Consider the following 14,031-nt stretch of genomic DNA (forward strand, 5'->3'; position numbering starts at 1 on the left):
AATGTCGGGTGGACCTGGGCAGTGCCAGGAAGACAGTCTGGTCCCGGGGAGATGGATGAGTAAACAGAGGCTGCGATGCTGTCATTGTGATAAGGTCAGTACTGAAGAGAGGGACAAAGTCCAGCATGGAAATCCCCGGTCACATCACCAAAATGACCAGAGCTGAGAGGAGAACCCAGATGTCCTGAGTCCACAATAGCCACAGCCTGGGAGCCTGTAGGTGGAGGTGTGGCTGTCAGGGGAGCAGGCAGAGAAGGAGCAGACAGCTCAGTGGGGCAGTCCCTGGTCTTGTCACCCATGCCCAGCACCCAGAACATAGCTTGAAATGCGCTGAGTGTCCAGGCCTGTGGAATGACCTTGTGGGAAGCTGTGACCCTCATTGTTCTTCCAGGCAAAGCCCAGCTTTTCCTTTCTGCAGAAATTTCACTCCAAATCGTGGAGCCACTTACCCTTAAAATTCTCAAAGATATATTTTTCCATCGCTAAACTTTAATCTACAGTCATGAATATTTGTTCCCCCATCCGCTCTTCCTCCTGTCTGTGGCCAGCAAGGGGCAGGGGTCTGGGCTTGGGACCTGGGGACCCAAGAACTGCAACTCAGCCTGTGGTGGAGAGAGCTTGGGGCTGAGAGCAGGGAGAGGACCCTTGCCAAGGCCACCAGCCTCCCTTCACCTACAGTATCACTCTCAATCCTCTCGAAAACCCAGTTAACATCATAATGTTCATTACCGTCTCCCAGATGAGGACAACAAGGCTCAGAGAGGCCATGTCACACTCAGGATAGCGCAACCTCTACGTAGCCAAGCTGGGACGGACCCAGGTCTTTTGGTCTTATATCCAGTCCTCAAGGACATTTCTGCTGTCAGGAGGATGGGCTTTCAGGGTGGAGGGAGCTTTCAGAGCAATTTAGGCAGAGGAACCCAGGGGACATGGAGCAGCAACAGATATTGTAGGATCCTCAGCTGTTTGCTTCCTAAGCAAGAACAGAAAGAAGGACAGCCAAGGAGGCCTCTGTGCCTCCCACCCCAGAACTGAGGTTGGGGAGTAAACAGCAGGAAGCAGCTGTTAACCTCTGCTGGGAGCCCAGTGCCCGGCACAGGACTCCAGCCGGTGGGTTTTGTATGCTGCCTTCCTGTAGAGGGCAGGCGTGGGGATTTGGGACAGAGAATTGAATTGAGGCTCTGTCTTCCGGACATGTTGACCCAGGACTCAGGACCAAGAAGAGCTGTGGATGCAATCACTCTGAGAATGGCCCCAGGGGAGTCATCTACTAGAGTGAGTTACTGCCCAGCCCATGTCCTGCTTCCCCTAGCATCCTCTGGGTCGAGGCGTGCACAGCCGTAGTGGGAGCTGCTGCTGTGAATCAAGCAGCGCCTTGAGCTCAGGAAGGTCTGCTTCCCCTTCTGACGGCTATGTGAGCTCAAGCCCCTCTGAGCCTCAGGTACCTCCTTGTAAGTCACCAGTGTATCCTCAGAGTTGTCATGCGATTGGTTGATAGGTGGAAGGAACAGAAATTCAGCCCTTCTTTTAGAGTGAACTTGGCCCTGGTCCCTCCCAGCTGCTGCCCAGCCTTGGCGCAGATGTGACAGGAATGTCCCTACGTGTCTTATACACACATGAAACCCAGAAACAGATCTTGAAAGCCAACCAAAGGTGGCTTTCGAAGTTCTATATCCTTATAAAAGTCCTCGTTTCATATGCAGCACGATGTGAAACTGTTTTACCAGCCTCATTTCATAGGCTCAGGGAGGTTAAATGGCCAGCCCATGGCCACACAGCATGTCCATGGCATCATCCAGGCTGTGGATTCCAAACCCCAGCTTCTTCCCCTGCCATCTGAGTGTTTCATTAAGACCTAAGGCCTCTGACTCTGTGGGATCAACAAGCAGGTCCTTGTTCAGTGGAAGTCCAGTTGTGGATGGGCCCAGCCAGCTGTCAGAAGGGCCTTTTTAATTCTGACATACTAATTGTACTAGCAGAGCTCTCATTGAGAGTGGTTTTTACTAGTAATTATCTAGGCTGATGTGGGGGATTAGACACCTAGCAGGATTCTTTCCTCGTTTGGAGGCCCTGGCCCCAGGCCCATGAAAGGTTAAGGCCCTTAAACCACCATGGAGTCTAATAGCAGAGTCGCTGCACTATCAGCACCCACGCTCAGGCTCCCACACCTGTTGCCTCCAGCTCCACCTCTCCTATCGGCCTCATCTGCCTCCAGAGAAGCCAGGCCTGGTGCCGGCCTAGTACCTGATCATCAGTGGCAGCCTGTGGGACCCAGAGGCCGTGGGCCTCGCTCAGGCTTCTGGCACATGGGTCAGGGTTCTGTGGTCAGTACCAGAGACCCTGCTGGCCTATCACTCTCAGCCTTGTAGAATCTTGACTGCCCTTGGCCAGGACACAGTAATGGGGGCCAATACCCACGTGGAGCAGACAGAGCCTGCCCCTGGTGTCGTCTGTGCTCAGGGAGGGGAGAGTCCTGAGCAGGGAGGCAACACCCAGGTTCTTGTCCTGTCTGGCCTGCCATCGATTTCTCCATGTCCCAAATCATGCCGCACTCCTTTCTCTGGGCTTCTGGTTTCTCGTCCAGTCTACAGTGTCAGAAAAATGAGGGGCCCCCAGCACCTTCCAACACTATGTCATCCCCTCGCCCCCGTCAGGTGTGACTGGCTGGCTGTACCTCTGGCTGGTCCAGCTCTTCTGGAGGGAGGAAAGAGACAGGAAGGACCAACTCTGCTTGTTCCTTCTAAATTCTTCACATATCAGTGGAGCAGCAGGTGCCCATCTTCCAGATCGAGACACTGAGGCGGGAGCAGCCATGCAGGAAGAAGTCCAGTCAGAAATGAATGGAGCCATCTTCACTTTTGTCCTGACCTTTCCCTGCACCAGACCAATTTATTGCTGGGGTCTCAGGCAGCCAAGGGCAGGGGTGTTGACAAGCTGAGGATATTGGGTTTAGGAGAGTCAGGACCCAGTGAGGGACCTGGCCCAAGTCCTGCTCAGCCCCATGACCTTGAATGAGTGACTGACACTTACCTAAGGGCTTCTTTCATTTTCTTCATTAATTTATTTAATAAAGTCATGTGGTACCTGCTCTGTGCCAGGCACAGTTCTAGCTTCTGGGATATGACAGTGAATAGAGCAAAGTCCCTGCCATCATAGAGCTGACCTAGTGGGAGAGACAAATAACATACATAAGTCATAAAGATGATCGTCACGTGGTCTAGACATTGCCATTCCCCCATCCGGAAACCAGTAGAGGACGGACTGTGAGTGAGCAGACAGGACCGGGGCGGGGGCTCGGATCTAGGACGCAGACAGACAGAATTTGCATCTTGACTCCTCCATCTACTCTCAGTGTGATCTGGACTTTCCAATTCACCTCTTGGAACTTCAGTTTCCTCTTCTGTAAAATGGAGACTGTCACAGTCTCTACCTGTGGGGCTGCTCAGGTGTCGTGTGAAATGACACCTAGTGATAACCATATGCCCAGGACCTCCACGTCTGCTCTGTCGTTTGCATCTCACAGTTACTGTCAATCTTTGTTTTGAAGAGGAGAGTGAGGCTCAGAGAAGTTAGGTGACTTTCCCAAGATCGTTTCCGCACCTGCACAGTCTCTGCTCTTCTACCCAGAAGCTGCCTCTCCACCACCCTGAGGCCGGGCTCATCATTAGGTCCAGTAAGTGCTGCTGAATTGGACTGTACCAAATGTATGTTGAAAACTGAGAATCTTGTTTAAAAAAAAAAAAACTTTATTTTGGGATTTATAGTACTAAAACATGTTTATTATGAAATCTCATAGATGTATTATAGAATTTTATTATAGAAAATTCAGACCATATGTTTAGAAACATAATATGGAAATCCCTAGTAAGTCTCCCTCTACTTCAGAGAAAACCAGCATTTTAATCCTTTGATGTAACCCCCACACCCAGCCCTGGTATTTTATCACTACAGATGTTCACATTTTATTATTTTTTTACAGAGTGGGACATAAATGCCCACTGTTTTGCTACTTTGTGTTTTATTTAACAGTAAATCCTTTATCCATATTAAAAGCTTAGTATTAGAGTGACCACATCCCCAAAGGTATTTTTCTTTTTAAAAAGCTAATTAATTATTTCAGTTTGATTGAAGTATAATTGACAGATACAGTTATAGGATATTCAGTGTATATCATGATGACTTGATATGTGTATACATTGCGGAGGGATTTCCCCCACCGAGTTAATTAACACATCCATTGCCTCACATATTTATTCTTTTCGTGTGTGTGTGAGAGTATTTAAGTTCTACTCTCTTAGCAAATTTCAATTATACAAACACAGTGTTATCACTTACAGTCACCATGTTTAACCTTAGATCCTCAAAACTTATTCATCTGATAGTTGAAAGTTTGCAACCTGTTACCAACCTCTCCTTATTTCCCCGACACCCCAGCCCTTGAAAACCACTTTCTCCTCTGTTTCTATGAGTTGGACTTTTTTGGTTTTTGTTTTTGTTTTTTTGAGATTCCACTATAGGTGATTCTATGCAGTATTTACCTTTGTTTGGTTTATTTCACTTAGCATAATGCCCTCACGGTCCATCTGTATTGTCACAAATGGCAGGATTTGCTTCTTTCTCATGTCTGAGTCATATTCTATTGTATCTGTTTATTCATCAATGGACACTTAGGTTGTTTCCATGTCTTGGTATTGTGAATAATGCTACAATGAACATGCAGTGACAGATATCTCTTTGATATCCTGTTTTCATTTCCTTTGGATAATACCCAGAAGTGGGATTGCTGGATCATATCGTAGTTCTATCTTTGATTTTTTTAAGGAAACTCCATAATGACTTCCATAACGGCTGCACCAGTTTCCATTCCCACCAATAGTACACAGGGTTCCCTTTTTTCCTTGCCAACACTTGTTATCTTGTCTTTGTGATGATAACCGTTCTAAGAAGTATGAGGCGATATCTCATTTTGCTTTCGACTTGCATGTCCCTGATAATGAGTGATGCTGAGCACCTTTTCATGTCCCTTTTGGCTATTCGTATGTCTTCTTTGGAAAAATTTCTATTCAGTTCCTCTGCCCTTTTTTAAATGAAAAAAATATATTATTATTATTATTTTTTGCTATTGAGTTATGTGAGTTCTTTATATATTTAGGATATTCTCAGGTATGTGGTTTGCAAATATTTTTCTCTCACTCCATAGGCTGACTTTTCATTTTGCTGGTGGTCTGTTTCCAAAGGTATTTATTTCTCCGAAACCCTGTCTGGCCACCAGGATGGTAAATTACTCTGGAATAGGACACACTGGGTTTTAATCCTCAGTTTGCCACTCCAGGGCTGTGAGTTATTGAGTAGCTTACTTAAAATCTCTGCATCTCAGTTTCCTCACTTTTATAATTGGGATAATAATACCTGTGTCATAGTAGAATGGATAAATAGGTAAAGCATTCAAGAAGGTAGCAAATGCCTGCTCAGAATGGCAGTCAGTGTGATGAGGGAAGAGCCTGCTGTGTGTGCCTATACTCTACCCCATCATTTGCTTCGGGACCTGCAGCCAAGTGGCAAAGAGCAAAGTTCCAGGAGCCGGCCGCCTGGGTGAGCATGAGCAGAAATGGCATGTGTAATGTACCCAATACGGTGCCTGACACAGATCAAAATGGGAGCTGGCACGTTATTTCCCACCTCTGTGCCTTTGTCTGGTATAATCTGCGCCATTTCTGCTTGTCAGAATTCTTCCACTACATTCAAATATATTTTCTAGACAAGTGTCTCTTCTCCAAGGCATCCTCCATGATTAGAGCTCCCAGGCTTCAGTGTGTGTTCTTCTTGGGATTCTAGATGCTTTTTGCCTGTAGATTCAGGGGCATTGCCCCTCTTTCTCCTCTTAAGGGAACTACAAACAACCTGAGACTCTTTATGATTCCCCCCAGCCCTCCGTGCACTCCAGCCTCTGCATGAAGGAAAGAGGAATTCAGCAGGAGGCAGGGTTGGGACCAGGTGAAGCAGCCGGCCTGGTAGGTGGGGCAAAGCGGGACCAGCTCTCCCTTTCTTTCAGAAGCCAACAAAGGGTGCAGCATCTCCCTGGGTCCTCCTCTGAGACCCCGAGTCCTTGCAGGGAGGAAGGGGGCTTCAGCAGGCATTCTCAGGGCACCTGCTGACAGAACCTTGATCCCTCATCCCGGTATTGCCACCCAGAGGATCTCTATGACCACTCATTTCACATCAGGCTGAAAGTCCACATGAAGGGCCCTTAACCTGGCATGTGACCCCTGGCAAGTCTCTACCCCTTCGGGGCTTCAGTTTTCCCATCTACGCAGGGTTGCCCTGAAGGCCTTTCCAGCTCTGACCAGAGAATGTGCCCACTCCCTGCCTCCTAGTGAGGGCTCCTCCGGGGTGAGGCACAGGGCAGGAGGCACACTTGGCCCACCTCCTCACGGGAGCCCATCCCCATGGGAGAGAGGGGTCACATCTTTCTGGACAACGCCCACAGTGCAGCTCTTCCCCCCTGTTTGAACTGAAGAAATCCTGTCTTTCTTGCTCACATCTCCTTGGACCTATTTTCGGCCTTGGCGGGCTTGATGTGGTAGAGCGCGCGGGTGTTCCCTTTTAATTTGCGGTCTGAAGCCGTCTGAGGCCCAGACCGGTAATTGTGAGTGCAGAGCCATTTATGGAAACAGCTCTGAAAGAAGTCAGTAATGAGAACTGCCTAAAAATACCTCAGAAATGAAGGCTTGGGCCTCCCCTCGGCAGCACTGAGATTTCTGGGTGGGAGGAAGCCCTCGGGGTGCGGAATCGATAGGTAATCAATTCTGCAGTTCCGCTGTGGGCCTGCACAGGCCGTGGGGACCCGGGTCTTGTTTTAGCTCTGAAGTGGGCCCCTCAGCCTCTGTGACCGGCAGGACCAGCCAGACAGGCCCAGCCCGTCTGCCTCTGGGTCCCTGGGGGAGCAAGTCCCGCAGCAAAGCAAAAACATGAGTGGCCTCTGATGGAGACATGCTATGACATGGAAGCCACTCCCAGGCCAGCAGAGATGCAGCTGCCCAAGGACCCGTAGATGCTGGACATTGAACCACTCCTCAGGGTAACATGAGCCCTTGGGAAGAAGGGGCCGGAGCCTCCCTCTGGGCCCCTGGAAGTGGACTGCTGCAGCCTCCCCTTCCCACCCCACATCATTCAGTCCCTGACCTGGAACTGCTCGCCGTCCAGTGGGGCAGATGAACCAGGGACAGGGACTCCTGGGTTGAGGGAAAGGATGAGACTGGTGGGCTGATCTATGTGGGGTCAGAGGAGGACAAGGGGCTTTTACAGCTGGACCGAGAGGAAAGCAGCCTTTAGACATGGTGGGAGGGTGGCCACCCAGGAGAGAGAGGCTTTGGGGAGGGACTGGGGGAGGTGATGGCAACCAGGAAGCCCAGGAGGTCATGTGGACAGGATGGGCCAGCTCAGGGGTTCCTGGAACACAGAACGGGCTGTGGGCTCTTCCTGGGGATTCTGTCCTCTTAACAGCAGCTCTTGGCTCGAGGAAGGGGGTCTTTCTTTTGAAGTCTTGCTTTTTAGTCAAAAACACAATCGATTTAGGTCATCTTGGTGACTCTGAATTTTGTCCAGGGCTCAAAAATAGCCGAAGCCTTTGCTGGTATTGGACTGGTGGACGCAGAGTGTGGTGTGGCATGTGGAGGTGTAGCATGCAGGTGGTGGGTTCAGGGCCTCAGAAGTGGAAAGAAAGAAGGTGAACGGCGGCTATGGTGGTGAAGGCCACCTCATGCCCATGGTGGGCCCTTCCCACAACCGTGGGACCCAAAGGTGGTTTAACCAGGGGCTGGAGGAGGAGGTTTTGTGATTCTCTGTTTTCCTGGAACAAAGAAAAGGGGTTAAGAAAATAAACTCTTTGGGTGTTTTCCCAAGTGGAGCTTTATAGAAAACGAAGTACCATGGAAGCAGCGGTGGCACTTTCTGCCCCCGAACCTCACCCATGCCCCTCCAGCCCTGATTTCCGTGGAGCTGGCTGTCAGGTACCCATTGGCCTCAGGCAACTCCAGGGGACTTCCAGCCCACTTCACAAGGTCATGCACTGTCACACGATCAGCAGCACTTGAACTTCATCGAATTCTTCCTGAGTCAAAGAGACCCTTTGAACCCCAAAGCTGAATTCTCGAGGGCTGAGAAACAGAATTTCATAGGTATGAGCTGACCTCACCTGTCACTCCAGCCTCATCTTGGACACTGCATCCCTGGACAACTAGGTTCCAGTCCCGATGGCCTCCTGGATGTTTCTGGAACATGCAGGGCCACCTCTTCACATGACTGGTCCCTTCTCCTCCTCCAGACTTGACTATTTTCCCCTTCATTTACCAGATTTTAGAATAATGAATTGATTTGTAGCATTCACCAAGGCAGTATTTCTCAGCCTCCCAGGAGATACTTCGCAATATCTGGAGACATTTTCAGTTGTCACAACAGGGTAGGGGAAGGCAGTGCCACCGGCATCTAGTAGGCAGAGGCTGGGGATCCTGCTTAATCTTCTACAATACACAGGACAGTTTCCACAACAAAGAAGTATCCGGCCTCAGTTGTCAACAATGCCGAGATTGAGAAATCCCATCCAAAGCTGACCAATGTTTTATAACGGTGACGATGAACCAGGTGACGTGTTTCAGTCTGTCGCCACTGTTATTCTCTTTGATGCTCAAATTTTCCGTCCCTTCTTTGACCATGACGACGAAGCCTCTTCGTTGGCTTCTGAGTACTTTTAACTCTCTCCTAAGAGTTTCTGAGGCTTCCTTGCCCTCTGGTATGAGATGTTCCAGGCTCTGCTCATGCATTTCCTGCCCTGGGCTGGAAACTGACCATTTCTCCGAGAGCCCTGTGCCTGGGAGTGGATTGGGTACTTTGAGACCACACTCTGGGCATTAGGGCACTGCTTGGCCACTGTTTCTAGGTCTTTTCAGTAGACAAAGCTAGGGAGTATGTATTTTCTAAGAGAAAAATGAATCAGGACTTCAAACTGGTATTTCCAATTCAAATTTAGAATTTTATGCTTTTACTTACATTTTTAAATTTTATATTTGGTTTTTTTTTTTTTCCACTGAATAACTGGGTCCTAACAATATTAACATACTAATTGTTTGTCCTACAATTTATGCGCTTAGAAGGAGACATCACTTCTATGGCATTCTTCTCCAGAATCCATAACTTCAGTCTAATCATGAAAAAACATCGGATAAACCCACACTGAGGGATGTGCTACAAAATAACTGACCAGTGCTTCAAAAGTGTCAAGGTCATGAAAAACAAGGAAAGACTTAGCAGTTTTACAGATCAGAAGGAGACCAAGGACGCCTAACAGCTAAATGCCATGCGGAATCCTAGATTGAATCCTGGAACAGAAAAAGGGCTTTAGTGGGAAAACTGGTAAAACTCAAAAGTCTATAGTTTTAGAGGTAACAGTGTTGTACCAATATCAGTTTCCTGGTTCTGATGATGATACTACGCTTTGCTTAGGTAAGATGTTATCCTCAGGGGAAGCTGGGTAAAGGGCATGTGAGGAGCCTCTTACTCTTCTTGTAACAACTTTTCTCTGAATCTAAATAATCTAAAATCACTTGAACATAAAGTGACTCCCACACGCCCTCCCTGCGTCACCCCCAGTTCCTCTTCTGACGCCCTTCGCAGTGCTCATCACGTACGATGATCTTGTTTGTTTGCTTCCTTGTTTGCTACCTGACCTCCCCACTGCACTGTAAATGGGCTGGGGCTAGGGCTGGTCTGTCTCAGTCCGCAGGTTCCCCGATGCCCAAACCCTGGCTGGCATTCAATAAGCACTGCTTTCGAATGTGTCGAAGAAATGAATTAATTAGTATTCCCGGACGTGACCAGGAAACATGAATGGAAAAAACGAGGGCTCTTAGAAAGCCTCCAGAGCGTGAGAATGAAGCGTAGTCAGGAGTCATCTCCCATGCGCTCAAAGGGGAAGTTATGGGAACCTCCCCATAGCAATCCCTGCCCCAGATTTTGCAGATGGGGGAAATAATTTACTACCCAGAAACCTTGCTCAAACATCAGTGGTTACCCCTCACCCCCCGTGTCATCATGAAGAGAAGACTCCTGGCAGGACCTATCTCAGATGGCCAGAATCCAGAACATAGGCCAGGCAGGGGGCACCCCCTGGCCCCCAAGCTGCATGTCTGAATCTGCCAGGGGTGTCGGGGATGAATTTCCCAACCCCACAACCAGCAGCAAAGTATTACTGGGAAACCCCGAGAAATCACGCGCACAGACCTTGGCCTTTCCCAGAAATTCCCTCTGTGGACCATCTAACAATAGCAGTGAAGGGGCCAAGGCCAGCTGGGCTTTCATGCCATCCTTCGGCATCGGATAGTGGATGGAGGGAGGTCCACCACAGTGGTGGAGCCCAGATGGGGTCAGGACTCCTGGGTGCCATCTCCGCATGTGCATAAACATGAGAGGACAATGTCTGTGGTCATCCCTGTCCTTTGAGCTCTCTTCTGGAATCTTTAGCACTTTCAGGAAGGAAGGGTCAGTTTTTACTTTGTCCCTGAGCCACAAATGGAGCAGCAGGCCCGGAGGCATTGCTGAGGGGCTGCCTCTCCGAGCCTGGGCATCCTCAGGGCAGTCCAGACCCTGGTTATGGGAAAGTTGGAGGCCAGGCACGAAGGGACCCTGAAAAAAAAATGCTCCTGAAAAAGGTGTTAGAAGCATTTCCCTGGACCATAACCGAGCCCCAGCTGTAGTAGCAAACATGGCTTTTTATAGTCTCATTTGACCCGGTATCAAGGGGTCATGTTGCAGATGTGAATACTGAGGCCCAGAGGATCAGGTGCCTTGAGAAAGGAGGCACCGTGAAGCTGCCCAACTGCCTTCCAGTTGAACTGATATGTTTGATGTCATGTAATCTTTCATTTCATAGTTTATTCAGAAAAAGGAGATGGCATGTCTCCCTCTTCTCCTCCACCCCCAGGGCTCTTGAGTTTCATTCGTGAAACTCCTGATGGTACTGGCAAGATGTCATCACTTTGATACGATGATTAAGTTAGGAAATAGAGGTCAGCACTGCCCACCCACCCCCCAATTCCTCAGGAACAGCCGTTGCCCCTATCTCTTAATTCCCGCCCTTACAAAGCCAATCGCAGCCCTGCGTGGAAAGGCTCCTGGTATCCCCACTTCACAGATGAGGAGACTGAACCCACATAGGGAAAGGACCTGGTCAGGGCTGGGACCAGAAGCCCCAGCTGCAGGCCAGAGCACCCACACTGCTTAGTGCCGTTTTAGAGGCGAACGCAGGCACAGCCTGTCCAGGAACTGACAAAAGGACAATCCAGGTCCCAACAAATGCTTGCCCATATGCGATTTTTGAAAAACATCTTCCCTAACCCAAGGGAGAAATACCTGAGAAGCCATGCGTCCACACGGTTCCAGCAACGAAAGGGGACACTCCCCGGGGCCAGTTACAGAATGTCGTTTAATGCCGCATCCCAGGAAGTTTTATCAGTTTCTGTTGAAAAGCATTGTTTTCTCAAAAATGTCCCACCCTCTGGTACTTGCCTGGAACAGTCGGGGTGGGCAGTTTCCTGTGCTGGAACTACTGGGTGTTTTATCGATTTCAAACCCACAGAATGGAAGTTTGGAAATGGGGTCAGTTCAGGTGAACAAGGCGCTCTTGACCCAGCAAGGGAGAGAGGCCGCATGGCTGGGTGCCCGCACGGAGCTGGCAGTTTTGTGGGTTATCTCCTCGGTCCCCAGATCCAACATGAAATCAGCATCAGGTCTGCAGACAGAGACGGCCAGCGAGCCTCTGGGACCCACCCGTCACCCCTGCTGTGCGTGGGGTCAGATACACTTAATGATGCTCTGAGAGGAGTCTGGAGAAGGGCATGGTGGAGTGACCCTTCCCTACCCTCCGTGCCACACCCTGTGGCAGCCAACAGTCTGGACCTACTCCCTCCCGTGGATGGGGGGTTCTTACACAGCCACAGGATGGAGGTGGGCTGTGTGGCCCCTGAATCCACGGGAATTGTCACCCAAGTTGTGTGTGTGTGTGAGTGTGTCTGTGAGGAGGAGGGACTCGTGTAGAAATTCATGGTGGCATCACTCGGAGAAGGTCCAGAACCCTGCCCTCCACACCTGTGCAGTAGGACCCAGTGCCACCCTGTGTCACGCTGCCCCTAAAACAGCCTGCCTCCGAGTGGGCATCTGCTGCGTCCAGCACCCTGTCTGACGATGGGCGTTCTATTTTTAATCCCCCCCAGTCTGGGGGTGATACGCTCATCCCTCCTGCCCAAACGAGTGTGCCCACTGGCCTCACCCAGCACAGCTGTTTGCCTGTCCATCTCTGGACCGTGTCCCTACCACAAGGACAGGAAGTGCTCCCCACATCCGCCTCTGCCACCAGCCTGGTGACTTGTGGTCACTGAACCCAGTAGCCAAAGAGAGAATTTTTAAAAAGACTCACAGACGTGTAATTAAAATCTCAGTGTTGGGTTTTGGGGAAGGTGCTGGGCGGCTCCCACCCCTGCTTTCCGGAAACACAGATTTTTAGTGTTTGAAAGTGACAAGAGGCTAAAGTGAGATGGCCCTAAATATACGGTCCCGGGCATTTCCCGGCAGCTGGGGAAATGTGGGATTTATTCCGCACCCGCGGCCTCCTGCCCAGAGTGTCGCACGCAGCAGGCCCCGCCGCCTCGGGTCCCCTCCCGCCTGTGCTTTACTCTCGCCTCCACACACAGAGTCCACTCCACCCAACCACCTGCTCCCCTGCTGCCCGGAACCCTGGCCCCTGCTCCAGGGCCGCAGCCCACGCTCCCAGGCCGGAGCTCCAGCCCTCAGCCAGGCTCACTGCCCGTCCCCACAGCACTGATCTGTGGGTGGCCCGGCACCCCCAATCCGTGCATACAACGTGCCCCCTGCCCAGCATGCCCTCCCCACCACCGCCTCCGTCCTCCAAGACTCTGTCCCATTCTTCAAGGCCAGTTCGGATGTCCCCTCCTCCGGGAAGCCTGCTCGGATCCCAGCACGCCACGGGAGCCTCCGACTTCCTCAGCTCTTGACTAGGCCTCTCCGGGAGAGGTCACCCCTGCCTCGCTTCTCGTTCCTTTCCGCCTCCCCCTCTGGCCCTTCCTCCCTCACCTTGTTCTAACAGGGACCTGCCGCCCTCCCCCCCGCGCTGTGTTTTCTGGCTGTTGTTTTCCCGCCTGTGCCGTCTGTCCCTCGGCTCTAACCTTTGCTCGCCCTGGTCCTTCCTCTGGAGTGTCCTTCTCCCATGGCGTCCCGGCAACTTCACTGTCACCCCTCAAGGCCATGAGCACTCACTCTCCCCCACGCCCATCCACGCACATCGGCAGACTCTGAAAAGTACTCAGTCATGTCTCTGCCCACCAGGCTGGCCCTTTTCTACCTTGGGTCTGACGTCCATCTCCCCAGAGGAGGGACCTGTCCTCTGCCTTATCTGTGGGTCCCAGAGCCAGTGGGGGCTGAGCCGGGGTCTTCAGGGTTTGGGGATTGGGGGCCAGCAATGGAAGCTGCCTTTGTTGGCACCCGCCATGTGCCAGGCGCTGTGCTGGGCCCCTGACTACAGGCCTCATAGCACCCCCTCAGCACCCGTGGGGCAGAGCCTGGGGTCAAGCCCATTCCCAAGGAGGGAATGGACCCCCCTGGCCAGGCTTCCTCGGCCCTGGGCTCCCACCAGGCCCTGCCACCCCAGAGCCCGAGCCCAGAGCCAGGGCTGAGCGCCGGCCCCGCCTTGTCTTGCAGTGGAGCTCGACCGCGCCCTGGGCCCCCAGGAGCCTCACTGGAAGGAGTTCCGCTTCAACCTGACCCAGATCCCGGCCGGGGAGGCGGTCACAGCCGCTGAGTTTCGGATTTACAAGCTGCCCAGCACCCACCCGCTGAACAGGACCCTCCACGTCAGCATGTTCGAGGTGGTCAGAGAGCGGGCCAACAGGTGCCTGCCCTGCGCCCAGTTCCCGTCAAGCCTGGGGGTGTGTCTGGCCCAGCCCTCGGGGGCACATTTCCCAGAGG

At 51.4% G+C, this 14,031-nt stretch overlaps 1 protein-coding gene across 2 annotated transcripts in view; it reads left to right on the plus strand.

Moving 5' to 3' along the window:
* The window catches only part of BMP8A (bone morphogenetic protein 8a), a 28,979-nt gene that overhangs the window by 686 nt on the left and 14,262 nt on the right, over positions 1-14,031 (plus strand). For both annotated transcript variants that reach the window (XM_036232272.1, XM_016157414.2), the window contains exon 2: positions 13,765-13,954. In XM_036232272.1, coding sequence (XP_036088165.1) covers positions 13,765-13,954 — 190 coding nt within the window. The remainder of the gene's footprint in view (positions 1-13,764; positions 13,955-14,031) is intronic.

This window comes from Rousettus aegyptiacus, unplaced genomic scaffold (genome assembly GCF_014176215.1).
Source record: "Rousettus aegyptiacus isolate mRouAeg1 unplaced genomic scaffold, mRouAeg1.p scaffold_m13_p_1, whole genome shotgun sequence".
Taxonomy (NCBI): domain Eukaryota; kingdom Metazoa; phylum Chordata; class Mammalia; order Chiroptera; family Pteropodidae; genus Rousettus; species Rousettus aegyptiacus.